The following is a 15,495-nucleotide window of genomic DNA, read 5'->3' as shown; positions in this document are numbered from 1 at the left end:
CTGGCATGATGCTCTTCTTGCACTCCTGGCAGCGGGACGAGTACTCCTGCGAGTAGCAGTCGGTGCAGAGCAGCTGGTCCTCCTTGGCAGCAAACGGCTTGTCCACAAGGGACCCCCTGCACCGCGAGCAGTGGAAACAGGCCTCGTGCCAGTGTCGGTCCTTGTAGGACAAGTCCTGCAGGCCCGGAGCACACGAGACGTGAGACGGGAGAGGGGCCGGGGGCGTGGGCTCTGCTGGACCCACAGCGAGGGGGGCAAGTGGGCAACGAGGGGCTGGAATGAGTTAGGTAGGATGCTTCTCTTGCTGTTCTTAGGGCCGCTGTTTAGACAGGGGTGTGTGCGAGACATGCATCTGAAAAACGAGTGGCTTTCCCTTGGGGGCTGTAAGAACGAGAAACGGCACGTGAAACTCATCAGCGCTTCTCCTGGACACACAGACCCCGGGGTCCTCTGGCCGCGAGGACGCTGGGCAAACCCCACTGTGCTGGATGACTGGAGGGAGGCCGGGCTGCTGGGAAGCTCAGAGACAGAGCCTGAGGACGGGGCCCTGGGTCAACCTGGTGGAAAGCAGGTCGGGAGAGATCCAGTAGGTACCATCAGCTGAGCGTCGAAGACGTGAGCTGGGCAGAGAAAGGGCACAGGCCGGGAGGGCAAGACAGAGGGGCACCGGGCGGAGCTGTGCCGCGGCTCCAGGTAGCCGGCTGGGAGAGCTCCCGCCCGGCTAGACCAAGGAGGCCAAACGAATGAATGCAGTTCAGCACTGTCTTTGTTGAGGCTTTGAAAGTCGAACAAACCATTTAAAGTCCCATCCGCTGGGAATTCCCTGGTGGTCCAGTGGTTAAGACTCCGTGCTTCCCTGCCGGGGGCACGGGTTCGATTCCTGCTCGGGGAACTAATATCCCACATGATACAAGCGTCGTGGCCAAAAAAATTTAAATAATTAAATAAATAATGCCCCGTCCACTAAGAACAATAATCAGCCTGATTTAAGAAGACGAGGAGTTTCTGATCATGGGATCACTATTACGACACTGATTATAGAATAAATGCATTTAGGGCTTCCCTGGTGGCGCAGTGGTTGAGAGTCCGCCTGCCGATGCAGGGGACGCGGGTTCGTGCGCCGGTCCGGGAGGATCCCACATGCCACGGAGCGGCTGGGCCCGTGAGCCATGGCCGCTGGGCCTGTGCGTCCGGAGCCTGTGCTCCTCAACGGGAGAGGCCCCAACAGTGAGAGGCCCGCGTACCGCAAAAAAAAAAGAAGGACTCTGCAGACCCACATTCACAGCAGCCAAAGGGGGAAGTCACCCCAGCGTCCGTCCACAGATGACGGATAAACATGGACTATTATTCAGCCTCACAAGGGAAACAAATTCTGACGCACACTACAACATGGATGAACTCTGAGTGAAATAAGTCAGTCAGAAAAAGACAAATACTGAATCATTCCACTTATATGAGGTCCCGGAGGAGGTAAGTTCAGAGACAGGAAGCAGCAAGGTGGGTACCCGGGGCTGGGGCAGTGCAGGTGTGAGTGGGGACAGAGCTTCAGTTTTACAAGATGAAACGGTCGCACAGCAGAGCGTAGGTACTCAGCACCACTGAGCTGTGCACTTCCAAACGGTTAAGATGGCACATTTTATGTGTATTTTACCACAATTAAAAAACAAGTTTTGATTATCACGTGGCATGTGGAAAGCACCCTTCCAGAAGTTCAGCGGGTCCCCTCCGTGAGCCCCACCCCGCTGAGCTGCGAGCCGGGAGGGCGGGGCAGGGGACAGCGAGGCGGCGAGCGAACCGGGAAGAAAGGAAGCCAAGTCCAAGGACATCTGCCTTTGGGGCCTGACCTTCAACACAGCCCAGGGGGACCCTCCACGGATGACATCGTGAGAGCGAAGCCACCAGCTGTCACCAGTTGCCCTGGTTAGCGAGTCCCATAGGAGGACGGAGCCGCGCATGGTTAGGGGACTGGACAGTCAGAGGAAAGCTCATTTAAAACGATCTCGTGGGTCAAAAGCACTGCAGAAATCCACTTGCCTACGGTTAACATTTCCGGCATGAAAACACATTAGCTAGGTTGACAAGAGCTGATTTGTTGACAGACATCTGACACTAGAAAGTTCCCTAGAAATCTGGGTACCACTGCCCTGTCCTGACGAGACCATAAGCACCCAGGCAGGACTTCTAGACCTTCTGGAGGCCCAGCTCCTAGCCTCCACCCTCCCGAGGCTGCTGGTCACTTGGTCACTTGCTGTCCTGCGTCCTGCATCCCGTGTCCTGTATTCAAGGGAAGGACTGCTCACGCCCTGCCTTCTGCCCAGCCCTCCAGGCTGGTAACAGCAGCCACGTGGAATCATCCCCCCTTCCTGGTCCCACCCTCATCCCGCCCCAGCGAGCTAGTCTCTGTCCTTCCCAGATGCCAGCTCAGCTGAGTCACCAGCTGTCCCTTCCTTGGAGCATTGTGACCTCACACAGCTGCTCCCTTGTCTGCCCCTCTCAGATGTGCACGCACACACGCACACACACACGTGTTTCTGCATTAACACTCCACGGCCCTGAAATGTTCGTTCAGGGGCATTTGATAATTCTCAAACCTTCTGATGAAGTGTTTTTCCTTGAGATAAATACCAACCCACACTCCTGCTCTCAGAAGCCTCAGTGAGTCACGAACAGTCTCTGAACAAGCTAGCATCACTGTCGGGGGCGGGGCCGTGGGGAACTGGCACCGGTCCACCCCTGTTCCAGCTGCAGCCAGCAGTGACTGCCCTCCGGTCACCAACCTGCACACCTGCTGTGCCACCGGTGCCCTCGGGGACCCAGGAGCACAGTGTCGAAAATGCCTGATGCATTTCATCCCAGTGCGTAAAGCGGAGGGGTCCAGACGCAAACCCTGGCTCTGCCACGTATGTACCTGCCGTGGGGCTGGGGGTGAGTCACCTGGCCCCTCCCAGCCCCCGATCCGCCCGGGGAAACAGGGATGATGGTGAAGCCCTGACAACGGTCCTGGCACCCTGACACGGCTCAATTAATGTCAGTCGTAGATGCCAGCTCGTGGTGACAGCAGGTGCCCCGAAGCGTCACTTGCTGAGATCACATTTACTCGTGAAGACGGGGATGGAACGGACGCCCTCACCTAGGCTCCGAGCTCCTGGCTCAGTCACTGCTCTGTACAGTGCTTTTGGCCTCCACAGCCCTTCTGATTCTAAAATTCTTAGTCCCCTCTTACTTGATTTCAACCGCACAATAACCCCACCCCATGGAATAAGGTTTATTCCCATCTGATAGGTGAGCAAGTTTAACATAACAATGCTAAGACACCATGAACCCCGTTTCTTGCATCTCTCCTGCTGACCTGCAGCCCGGGAGCATCTCTGCAAGCAGGTCTCGGCGCGCTCGCCCAGCCTCACCCTCTGCCCCAGTGTCCTCCCTCTCTCACTCCGTGCCCATGCCCTCAGAGCCGAGGGGGCGGGCCCCTCCGCCCCCTCGGCTGTGAGGCCCCGCGTGGGCACCAGCCACTCGGTGACGCCTGTCTGGCCATGAGTGATGGTGGCCCCGCAGGACCCTGTGCCCCTGGTGCCACCCCCGCGGGCACCCCCGGAAAAGCCCACGTCATGCAGCTCGTTCAGGACCGCACATGGAAGCCCTCATCTGCTGCTGTGCCGTCGGGTTTCCCTTAATTCTCCTCTTGTGGGGTCCTGAAAAGGGAGTCTGAGTCAAGTTGATAATTCCTGAACTCACTTCTGCAGAGTCCATGCCCTGTGGGCGCGGAGGTGGGAAATGCCACTGGCTTTGGGGGCTCGGGGCTCGTGGGGATGGACCGGAAAATGGCACAGAAAGGCCAAGGCTCCAGGTTAGGTTGGGCTGATTTGACCCGGTGCCTGAACCGAAATGCACGGCTGCTCCGAATGCTCGTCTGTAAAACTGGGCTCCTAGCGGCTCTTTCCACCTCTGGTGTTCACGGCTCCAAACAGAGTTTTAGTTTTGGTTTTTAGTTCCGAGCTAGTCTCGTCTCACTTAATTCTGTTATGTGTCGAGTACGCCACGTGGTCCCCAAAGATACCATTTAGATTCTGGAGGTTCAAGGCTAAGACATATGGACGCGCTGACTTTCAAGAACTTGGAAATGTTCTAGAAATACCCTGGTTTTAAGGTTCTGTAGAGAAAGAGCACGAAGGAGAGATACAAAAAAATGGAAGAAAAAAAATCTTTGACACGTCGCAGAAAAAAGACCATTGCTGATCTTATGCACGCAGAATGTCATAAACTGCAGTAAAATGTCTGATAAACAAGGTAAGATAAGGCCCAAACACTTCCTCTCAGAATTTATATTTTTCCATTTCAGAAATATTCCTAATATGGGAAGCGCTTGTGGCTTTGCTCCAAATGTGCCCTTGTTGAGACCTCAGCTGAGCCGCAGGGGGAGTCAGTGGCCTGGAGGTGCCCCCTCGCCCACAAGTTAATGAGGGCAGCTCCGGGCAGGGGGGTCCCTCATCCTCCTTTACACCCTGTCTATCCCTCCCAGGCTGGGAGAAGCTCAGCTGCTGATTCCCAAACCAGCCAGTCCTCAAAACCACGGGATTTCACCTCATCAGTGGATCTGCCGTGTCATTCGTGCCCAGCACTTTGAAAAGGTGTTCTGCACTTTGAGACTGTCAGGCTACCACGTCCCCAGCTGCACGTTCTTTCAAATCCTTGAAGAACGATGCTGTGCAGCCCTGTCCCAGGTGTGCCCTCTAGGGGACCTGTTTACTTATTTTTTTTAATTTATTTTTCCTATTAATTTATTTATTTATTTTTGGCTGCATTGGGTCTTCGTTGCTGCACACAGGCTTTCTCTAGTTGTGGTGAGCAGGGGCTACTCTTCGTTGCAGTGCACTGGCTTCTCATTACGGTGGCTTCTCTTGTTGCAGAGCACGGGCTCTAGGCGTGTGGGCTTCAGTAGTTGTGGCACGCGGGCTCAGTAGTTGTGGCTCGCGGGCTCTAGAGCGCAGTCTTAGTAGTTGTGGCGCACGGGCTTAGTTGCTCCGCGGCATGTGGGATCTTCCCGGACCAGGGCTTGAAACCCTGTCCCCTGCGTTGGCAGGCGAATTCTTAACCACTGCACCGCCACTAGGGAAGACCCTAATGCTGGTTTTAGACCTGCAGAAGGTCCTTTGACTGTTACCACGTCTTCCTCTTTGCAGCCCCCTCCAGGCACGCGGGTGGGTGGGTTTGGAGGCCCGTCTGACTTTATGGCACTGCCCGCAGAGACACGGAAAACCCAAAGTCTGAGCCAGGTACGTGGCTCAGAGTTTGCTAAAGGCACCAATGTGCTGATGGGAGGGACCAGCAGCCATCTCTGAGTACTGGCCCAGCTTATCTTTTCTTTGGTTTCTTGACTTTTTGAAGCCCGGGACTTAGGTAGACCTATCCCCTGAAAAACACCTGTAATCAGGCAAAAAAATATATATATTTTTTGCTGGTATCCACAGGTGTCCAGGAAAAATTTCTGGAAGAGCATAAGGTCAGAGGATCATAAATTTTTATTTGTATTACCTGTTGTCAACTATTCCACTGGCCATAAAAATGAATAATTTTTACCCCTGGAGATCACAGCATTTCCTCAGAGTTAACTAAACAGAAAGAAAGGACAGAAAGAGAGTCTGCGTAGAAATGATGCTGAAACACAGGTAAGCTACCTATGGAAGCAGGTCATCCTGAAGTCCTGCCTACCTCATTTGAAAGTCAGTCAATACAACATCAGCCTAATCCCCAGTGGCTTGCAGTATTTTAAGTTACACACAAATGTCCTTCAGAGGGAGACCCAAGTGGAGCTTACGGCACCCCTGCTATTTTCAGACAAAAGAACGGCCACCAGACCCGCCACCCTAGCTGCTCTGCCCAGCGCCCCACCTGCCAAGCTGGGGCTTCTCTTCCCGAAGTGCAGAGGCACATTTTTCCTGCCATCACTTCCTCCACAAAACCAACTGCATAATTACTTCTGAAAGCCAAGAAAACCGTTCCAAATATTCAGAAGCCCCAAATGGCAAGGTCTAACTGCAAGTTCACATCTTTTCCCTTCCCACATGCGCAGAATCACGTGGCGTAACTCCGCAGAGAGTGAACCGTTATCCGGGTTGAAAAGTTCAGCGTGACTGACGCCTGACTTTGCAGCAGTCTTGTTGATTTTGGCCCCATTTGGGGAATTCTTGTTTATCTGCTCCTAAAGCATGTGCTGAAGGATAACTAGTTTCAAGGGTCTGTCCACTAAATCATACTGAAGAAATGATCAGTGACTTCACTTTTGTTTTTACTTTAGCTCCCAGGCAAGGATGATGAGCCCTAAATCTCCAAAACGTCTCCTTTAAAGCAGAGTTGTTTGTCAGAATGATATCTGAACCTTTCACCTACTTATGTCTTTTCCAGGTAATGCCTTTATAAAATAATAATTGTTTTCTCTGCCTCTTAGTTCTTCCTCAAAGCGGACATTTTTATTGATGTTTCTCTAGTGAAAACTGATGAAGAGACAGGGCGAAGCTTCGACAGGCAGGGGGAGGGAGCACGCTGCAGGGAAGCAGTCGGAAGAGAAGAGGGGGTGGAATTTTCCACACCATCAGCCGCTCCTTAGAGCGCTGAGCGCATGGCGGCTACACACCACAAGAACCCATAATGCAGTCTCCCTTGTTGTAGCTCCCTTTTTTTTTTTTTTTTTTTTTTTTTTTTGCGGTACGCGGGGCTCTCACTGTTGCGGCCCCTCCCGTTGCGGAGCGCAGGCTCCGGACGCGCAGGCTCAGCGGCCATGGCTCACGGGCCCAGCCGCTCCGCGGCATGTGGGATCCTCCCGGAGCGGGGCACGAACCCGTGTCCCCTGCATCGGCAGGCGGACTCTCAACCACTGCGCCACCAGGGAAGCCCTGTAGCTCCCTTTTATAAACGTGTGGACGGGCACAGAGGGGTCAAGCCATGGGCCCACGATCACACAGCCAGTGAGACTCAGAGCCAGGACGGAACGGGGCAGCTCGGTGTCCAAGCGCTTGTGCTCGGCCTGGAGATGAATGCAGAGGGGCTCGAACACACATCACACAGAGCTGGAGGTCGGAGGGCAGGCGGCTTTCAGACAAGCAAGAGCAGCTACTTCTGCCCGTGGTCGTAGCCAAAGCTCTGGTTGTTTTAAGGCTTCCACGGGACAGGTGCCGAGTCCCATTTCCCTTCCGCTCCACGTGCCACTCCTCTGTGGAGCCACGACACGTGGCTGCAGCCTGGGCTCAAGTGGGGGCATCCCACACCCTTGGTCTCTGCTCAGGGCAAAGGCTTCTTCCCCGTAAGATGGAAATTATCCCTCGACTGTCACTAAACACCTAGCGCCAGTCAGCCGGCTGCTTACTGACCGTCATGGGAAGGATGGATGCGACAGAAACAGGGCAGACGCGCGCTGGACCACTCCGGATCGCCCCCAGCAGAGCCAGCCCTAACTGCTCAGCTGGCAGCCACACATCCTCATCGTCCACACGAAGAAAAGAAGCTCCCCCGACGCCCCAGTGCAGGCAGGGCCTCTCAGCCCCTCCAGCCGGGGGTGGGCGCTGGCTCTCCCACACGCACGCTCACTGCGCCGATACTGATCGCGCGCACCTGCCCCACGAGTCAGCCCAGGAGGGAGAGCGCTGCCCTCGGGGGACCACGGGATTGGGCGGCAGGTGGCCGGTTAGCTAAGAATGCTGACCACGGGGCCATCACAAGTGGACCTGGGATGCTCGGCGCACACGTCCCGGAAAAGCCCCGACCAGGTGCGGCGGGACTGGGACGGGCAGAGACCGAGTCCGTGGGGAGGAGGCTGGGAAAGACCAGTGGAGGGTCCGAGCCCAGCAGAGGGGCCTCCAGGGCGTCCAGGGTGATGACCAGGACGCGAGCACAACTGTGCTGAGAAGCACGTGGTTCCTGGGGAGTCCAGGCTGGGTGTCCAGGGGGGTTGGGAGGCCCGAGGGAGGGCAGGGAGCACGGGGCTGGGGGATGCCCAGGGGCGGGTACCTTGCAGTCGCAGCCAATCAGCTTCCCGCACTCCTCGCATGTGCTGGCGAAGAGGGCCTCGAAGCAGGCCACGCAGTAGGGCCGCTCCTCCCGCAGGATGTACTTCCTGCCGAAGAGGGAGTCCTCGCAGTGGTGGCAGTCGAAGCGCTCGGTCATCCTGGCACCAGAGTTGTGCCACCTACCAGGAAGGAGAGAAAGGACAGGTGCGGTGAGCGCGCCCGATATCCCGTGCACACGGCAGTGACCGTCCTGCTCCGTTAGGGTCACCGTTCCCATCACCTTTCCCATCGGTGGCTACATCCTCTGCGTGAGCAATCGACACTCACCCTTGAATCGGGTGTAATTTTCAATGATACTTTTAAAAACTTAGCTGGGGGCAGTTCTGTGTCCGAGTACATTCCACTTCTTTAAAAGTCCCAATTCTGGGTGACTGTGTCAGAAAACGTGATCCCAGTTTTGGACCCAAGAAAGAGCTGGCATCAGAGCCCTCATCCCCTGGAAGGAGTGCCTGCTTCCAACGTGGGACGCAACCTCACATCTTCCCATTCTCCCCGCCCCCAAAATAGCACAGCAGGGATAGAAAACAATATGCTCGTTGCTATAAAAAGACTTTCCGTGAGCTCCCCTTTATGATTCATGAATCTGAGTAAGAAGAAACCACAGAAGCCAAGGGAGGGGGGTCAGAGCCGGTAAACCTGCGGCCAGGGGAGCATCACCTCGACCCGGCTTCACTGGGAAGCACGCCCGGCCCCTGCCCAAGAGGAGGCGCCCCGGGGGCCTCATTCCTCCCCGATGACAAGACTATCCTCTCTCAGCCCAGATATCCAGGGAGCAGGAGAAAGGGAAAGGCTGGCTTCCAAGGACGGGGATGATCACGGTGGGAAACACAGCGACGGCAGTCAACGGCCACTCCAGGCGACACCTCGAGCTGCATTTTTCCAGGATGAGTGTGGTGTGTGTGTGAGCAGAAGGGACAGGGTAGGGGCAGAGGAAGGCGGAAGGCGGGAGGTTTCACCCTGCCCCGCTCCCCATGCGGTTCCTGCACAAACATGTCAGCACTACCCCAGAAAGAGCCAGTCCACCCTGGGAAGGCTAGGTGTGGAGAAACGCCCCCGAGCCATTAGAAACATGGTCCAACTGCTTTAGAAATATCTTCTCAAGTGGCAATATTTGATTTGCTACAAGTGAAAAAGCTTTATAAATTATTAAATAGGGAGACAGGTTGACTGTGTAAGTCTGAGCGACGTTTCACAAACTCTGATTAAACTTGATTCCATTTTCAGTCATTTCCACCCACTTAGGAGTGAAATTCCAAAATCATACCCCAGGATGCAAATGAAATATTGCTGCCTGGTTTATGAGATAATAGCGAATTTGATAGTGTTTATTTATTTTGTACCCTTGTGTATATAAGATCCTGACAACTGTAAGCAAAGAAATGGACAACTTTCAAGCAACCATCCTTGGTTACTTCTGTGTTTATGGGACAGTTTTTTCCCAAGAGTATGAAGCATGCAGCTGGACACATGAATTGCTCTTCCTGGAGAAAACATTGTCTGGACATTCTTGCAATAACATCACAAGATGAGGCTCTTGAGCGTTTGAAGTTTTGCTCTGAAACACAACATGTAAATATCCTTTGTCCTAAGGCCACCGTCAGGTTGCAGCGGCTATGCTGGCAGAAGATGCAATGCTTTCCTGTAATTCCTCAGTGACTGGCCTTGCAAGCGGCCAGCGTTTAGCTCATCTCAGTTAAGCGCCGTCCCTCTAACATATAGATTTTTCGAATAAAGGCTGCCATTTACCTGTGGAATCTTATTTGCCTGTTCTGGTCACACAAATGTAAGAATAATGACTTGAGGATTTGAAATAAGAACAAGGAAAGGAGATAGGGCTATAGATCATAAAATTTTTTAATCTGGAAATAATTTGGGAGATTATCTATGACTACCTCATTTTATGGATGGAAAAACTGGAGGCCAGGAATATTAATGAAAACAGAAGATTCATGAGCATTCCCAAACAGCCGTCTCACTCAGAAAAAAGAAACTCCCGATCTAAATGGAAAGGTGGTTCCATGTGGGTTTGGACAAGCACAGGCCCTGCGGGGGAAAGGAGACGACAGACCATAGCCTGCACCAACCCCACTGAGCACCATTCCTGTGCTCTGGAGTCATCAAAGTGGGGAACTGTTTTCGTCCCAGGTGAGGCCCTGGTGATGCTTACAGACCTGGAATACGCTTTCTACGTCCTCCAACTCTGCAGGACTGGGACAGAAATCATCTAACAGAGTAAACTGTGAGAACACACAGGGCTCCACGTCAGCTGAAGGGGACAGAGGTGACCCCGAGACAACGCCCCCATCCCTGAAACCAACCCCCAGGAGGAACGGGCCCGGAGGGTCTGACAGCCCCCGTTTCTGCAGAACTGTCTTGGACGCTGGTGGATCTCTCTCCCATCCTGTTCCTTATCTCCTCTGAGAAGTCACTCCAGTTTTATTGACTAGGACAGCACTTATGCTTAAACCAACAAGTTGGGGTGGAAAGTGAGACCATCACTAATGAGGGGCAGAGCAGAGGGACACAAATCTGACCGCATTTCCGGCAAGTTACAAGAAGCACAAACCCCTCAGCATCACAATCAGTAGCCCACGAGCTACTGAGGAGACCAAGAGCGTCCCTTCCACCGCAAAGTGTTTAAAACCAATTCTTCTTCAATCAACTGCTACCAAATAGAAAATTATTATACAAAATTGTGTATTTAAAGTTATACGATCCATCTTAAGCCTCTTTTTAATGGCAAAAACTTAGCTATAGCCTTGCATTAGACGCCTCCTATAACTCCATGTTTTAATCTTATAAAATGCCTGGTTGGGCTTCCCTGGTGGCGCAGTGGTTAGGAATCCACCTGCCAATGCAGGGGACGTGGGTTCGAGTCCTGGTCTGGGAAGATCCCACATGTCGTGGAGCAACTAAGCCTGTGCGCCACAGCTACTGAGCCTGCGCTCTAGAGCCCGCGAGCCACAACTACTGAACCCACGTGCCACAACTACCGAGCCTGTGCACTAGAGCCCATGCGCCACAACTACTGAGCCCGTGCGCCACAACTACTGAAGCCCGCACCCCTAGAGCCCATGCTCCACAAAAGAAGCCACCGCAATGAGAAGCCCGTGCACCGCAACAAAGAGTAGCCCCCACTCGCTGCAACTAGAGGAAGCCCGCATGCAGCAACAAAGACCGACTGCTGCCAAAAATAAATAAATAATTTAATTAATTTTAAAAAAACAAACAGAACACCTTGGGGTTGTTTTTGTTTTTGTTTTTTTTGCAGTACGCGGGCCTCTCCCGTTGTGGAGCACAGGCTCCGGACGCACAGGCTCAGCGGCCACGGCTCACGGGCCCAGCAGCTCCGCGGCATGTGGGATCTTCCCGGACTGGGGCACGAACCCACATCCCCTGCATCAGCAGGCGGACTCTCAACCACTGCGCCACCAGGGAAGCCCATCTTGGTTTTTTTTAACCTAACTGTGTACAATCTGCTTACCCTCTCTCAACTGCCGTATCCCTCCCCGCGGGTTACCTGTCACTCCTGCCCATCACCTGGTGCACAGGTGCTGACAGCATGAAGCAGAAGCAAGCAAGGAGACATCGGGACCGCAGGTGTGACTGCTGACTTGTTATTCATGAACCAAACCCAAATCCCAGCGTCTGGGAGTTCTCACCCCTCCCCCGGGGTTACGTCATCCTCTGATATCATCCCCCTTGGCTCTGAACAAGCACCCGGATCTTAGGGGGCAGGTTTACAGGTGTGGCCACAGGCTCAGCCACTGACCACAGTGCTGGGAGAGGAAAGTCCTGGGGTGAGGGGTGGGTGCAGAGCTTTAGTCTCTGATTCAAACCAATTCTCCACCTGCGCTGAGTCCGAGGCAAGGACACAGGTTCAGAGCGCAGCAGGCAGCAACGCGCAGGGCTGCCCCATGGAAAATAATGACTATCTGCGAGGTCCACAGGCTTATACGTGTGGGCTACTTTTATCTTCTCAGGTTTAAGCACTGTCAGTGTCTGGAGTTGCGGGCTGCTGGGGGGGGGAGGGAAGGGGGGACGGAAGAGAGAAGAGAAACAAGAAGGGAGGAGGAGAGGAAGTGGAGAGGTGGGGAAAGGAGAGAAAGGAAGGAGGAGGGAGATGGGAGGAGGGCGTTCAGAGCCCAGGAAGCACGTGCATTTTTTTTTTTTTACCGGAAACATTTCTTGGGAATCAAGGGAGGCACAGAGTTTCAGGTGTTTCCTGAACAGGAGGCCCTTTGGGCCGCACGAGCGTCCCTGGAGCACCCTCTTCAATGCTCCCTTTTCTCAACCACGTACTTTAATCTGACCCCAAAGATGCCATTTGCCTCCTGCCCCTCGAAACCCACACGTCTTTCTCTATCCACGCTGCTCCAGGAGACTGCCCTAACATCCTCGATTCCTCCAGAGGAATCTGTGAACATTCCCAAAGCCTTTCCACAGGCAGGGAGCAGCCTCAGGAAGTCAGTGCCGAAGAAGCCACGCCCAGCTTTAAATGCCACCCGGGTCCCAGGTGGGAAACGCCGTGGCTTACCAGCATCCAGAGCTCTTTAGAGAGAATTAAGAAAATTGGTCTGTTGGATGCGGGCTCTTCGCTCTTTTGAAGAATGTACTGGAAAATGCAGTGTTTTCATGACACCACAGGACGCTGACTGCCTGTGCACCTCCCAGCCCCCAGCCGTACGCCCCGCAAAGGTGGACCCTAGGATCACTGCGGCCACACCAGGTGACAAACACGGGTCAGGCACTTCATGAACACCTGGGGAATGAATGAACGGACACGTGGATGGGCGGCGAGCACAAACACGTAGGCGACATCCAGAGTGGAAACGAGGGATGTTTTATGTGAACAACCACTTTGCATAGCAAACCCCAGATGTAATGGGGCTTGGCATCAGATGCTGGTACAATTTCTAATGCAACAGATCCTGAGCTGCATTCTTTCTCCTCCGCCTCTGGCCTCTTCCCCCTTCCAGTTACACTGCTGCTTCCACAGAGGGTGGAACTGTTGTGACTGTGTTTTGATCCAAACCCACGTGAACACACAGCTGCACAGCCCCGGATGAGGCCTGGTCAGGCCAAGACACACAAGCCTCACCATGAGATGCTCCCAACATCTCTGCGCGGACCTGCCAGCTCCCCTGACCCAGGCTCCAGGTACCAGTGGGGCCCTGGGTGCCCTACACGGATGCAGCAGCCTTTAAATCAGAGATCCTCTGTCCAAAGGCAGGGGCTCTCACCCCAGAAGGGAAGCCAGAGAACACTCTGCACCAGTTTGTTTTTCTATGGACGGAAGGATCAACGCACGAACCAGCTTTGCTACCCCGACACTCTTTCCATTCGTCCAGCTGAACTGTTTCTCTTAAATAGGAATTCTGGTGAAAGGGAGAGGGACACCAGCTTAAGGGATGTTGCTATTTTTAAAAACATATTATAATATTTAAAATTCATCTGAAATCCATTTTGGGATTCTTCTAAGAATGACTGTGCCTACTGCTGTATATTTATGCCTTCATTTATGAGCCTTTTCTGACTATATAGACAGGGATCAGGGAGGTATTATAACTTGATATATAAACTGGTAACTTTCAAAAACGTCTAACAAGCTTGATTTGTCTATGCTCATGTTAAGAAATGCTTTGTGTGAGAGACAAGGCTTGAATAAGGTGAACTGCTGTCTTTGGAATTATCTTTTGGATACAGAAAATGGGAAATAACAAATGTCAGATTCTGACCTTAAGACCATAAACTAAGAATAGTGACACTTGTTTTGATGTCCTGCGGACTTTTAAATCCAGCCAACAAGGATATATTAAGTAACCTCTCTTTTCTAGGTACCGTCTTAGGCCCTGGGAGACTGAGATAAAACACACAGTCTCCGAAAGAGGTTAGTTCTAGCTCCAAAGAGTTTAAATCACCTTTAAGATACTATCTGGATATTTAATCTCGAAACGTGTCAGTTCTGTCTACGCAGGACAAGCATCATTACGCGGGCTAGGACGGCGATCGGCCTCAGGTCCATAACTAGCACGTGGTGTGTGTGTGTGTGTGTGTGTGTGTGTGTGTGTGTGTGTGGTGTGGGTGTGTGGGTGTGGGTGTATGGTGTGTGTGGTGTGTCTAGTGTATGGTGTGGGTGTGTGTGGTGTGGGTGTGGTGTGGGTGTGGTGTGGGTGTACGGTGTGTGTGGTGTGTGTAGTGTGTGGTGTGTGTGGTGTGTGTGCGTGGTATGTGGTGTGTGTGGTGTTGTGTGTGGTGTGTGTGTGATGTGTGTGTGCTGTGTGCGTGTGTGCTGTGTGTGTGCTGTGTGTGTGCGGTGTGTTATGTGTGTGGTGTGTGGTGTGTGGTGTGTGTGGTGTGTATGGTATGTGTGTGGTGAGGGTGTGGTGTGTGGGTGTGGGTGTATAGTGTGTGTGGTGTGTGTCGGGGTATATGGTGTGTGTGTGTGGTGTGTGTGTGGTGTGTTGTGTGTGTGTTGTGTGTGTGGTGTGTGTGTGGTGTGTGTGATGTGGTGTGGTGTGTGTGTGGTGTGTGCGATGTGGTGTGTGTGTGTTGTGTGTTGTGTGTGTGTTGCGTGGTGTGTGTGTGGTGTGTGTGGTGTGTATGTGTGGTGTGTTGTGTGTGTGTTGTGTGTGTGGTATGTGTGGTGTGTGTGTGTGATGTGGTGTGTGTGGTGTGTGTGTGCTGTGTGTGTATGGTGTGGTGTGTGTGTGTGTGCTGTGTGTGTGCTGTGTGTGTATGGTGTGGTGTGTGTGGTGTGGGTGTGGGTGTGTGTACAGTGTGTGTGGTGTGTGGTATGTGTGTGTGTTGTGTGTGTGTGCTGTGGTGTGTGTGTGATGTGTGTGGGTGTGTTGTGTGTTATGTGGTGTGGGTGTGGGTGTGTATGGTGTGTGTGGTGTGTATGGTATGTGTGTGGTGAGGGTGTGGTGTGTGGGTGTGGGTGTATAGTGTGTGTGGTGTGTGTCGGGGTGTATGGTGTGTGTGTGTGTGGTGTGTGTGTTGTGTTGTGTGTGTTGTGTGTGTGTGGTGTGTGTGATGTGGTGTGGTGTGTGTGTGTGGTGTGTGCGATGTGGTGTGTGTGTGTTGTGTGTGTGTTGCGTGCTGTGTGTGTGGTGTGTGTGGTGTGTATGTGTGGTGTGTTGTGTGTGTGTTGTGTGTGGTATGTGTGGTGTGTGTGTGTGATGTGGTGTGTGTGCTGTGTGTGTGCTGTGTGTGTATGGTGTGGTGTGTGTGTGTGTGTGTGCTGTGTGTGTATGGTGTGGTGTGTGTGGTGTGGGGGTGTGTGTGTGTACAGTGTGTGTGGTGTGTGGTATGTGTGTGTGTGGTGTGTGTGTGCTGTGGTGTGTGTGTGATGTGTGTGGGTGTGGTGTGTGTTATGTGGTGTGGGTGTGGGTGTGTATGGTGTGTGTGGTGTGTATGGTGTGGATGTGTGTGG

The 15,495-nt window shown here is 53.1% G+C and overlaps 1 protein-coding gene across 3 annotated transcripts in view; it reads right to left on the bottom strand.

The window, feature by feature from the left end:
- FHL2 (four and a half LIM domains 2) overlaps window positions 1-15,495 on the bottom strand; it is a 37,250-nt gene that overhangs the window by 6,741 nt on the left and 15,014 nt on the right. For all 3 annotated transcript variants that reach the window (XM_060168523.1, XM_060168522.1, XM_060168521.1), the window contains exons 2-3: window positions 8,002-8,179; window positions 1-175 (exon numbers count right to left, since the gene is read on the bottom strand). In XM_060168523.1, coding sequence (XP_060024506.1) covers window positions 1-175; window positions 8,002-8,157 — 331 coding nt within the window. In that variant the 5' untranslated portion in view covers window positions 8,158-8,179. The remainder of the gene's footprint in view (window positions 176-8,001; window positions 8,180-15,495) is intronic.

Source organism: Lagenorhynchus albirostris, chromosome 13 (genome assembly GCF_949774975.1).
Source record: "Lagenorhynchus albirostris chromosome 13, mLagAlb1.1, whole genome shotgun sequence".
NCBI classification, from domain to species: domain Eukaryota; kingdom Metazoa; phylum Chordata; class Mammalia; order Artiodactyla; family Delphinidae; genus Lagenorhynchus; species Lagenorhynchus albirostris.
The sequence above is the reverse complement of the archived record's forward strand: the minus strand, read 5'-3'. Positions and strand labels throughout refer to the sequence as shown.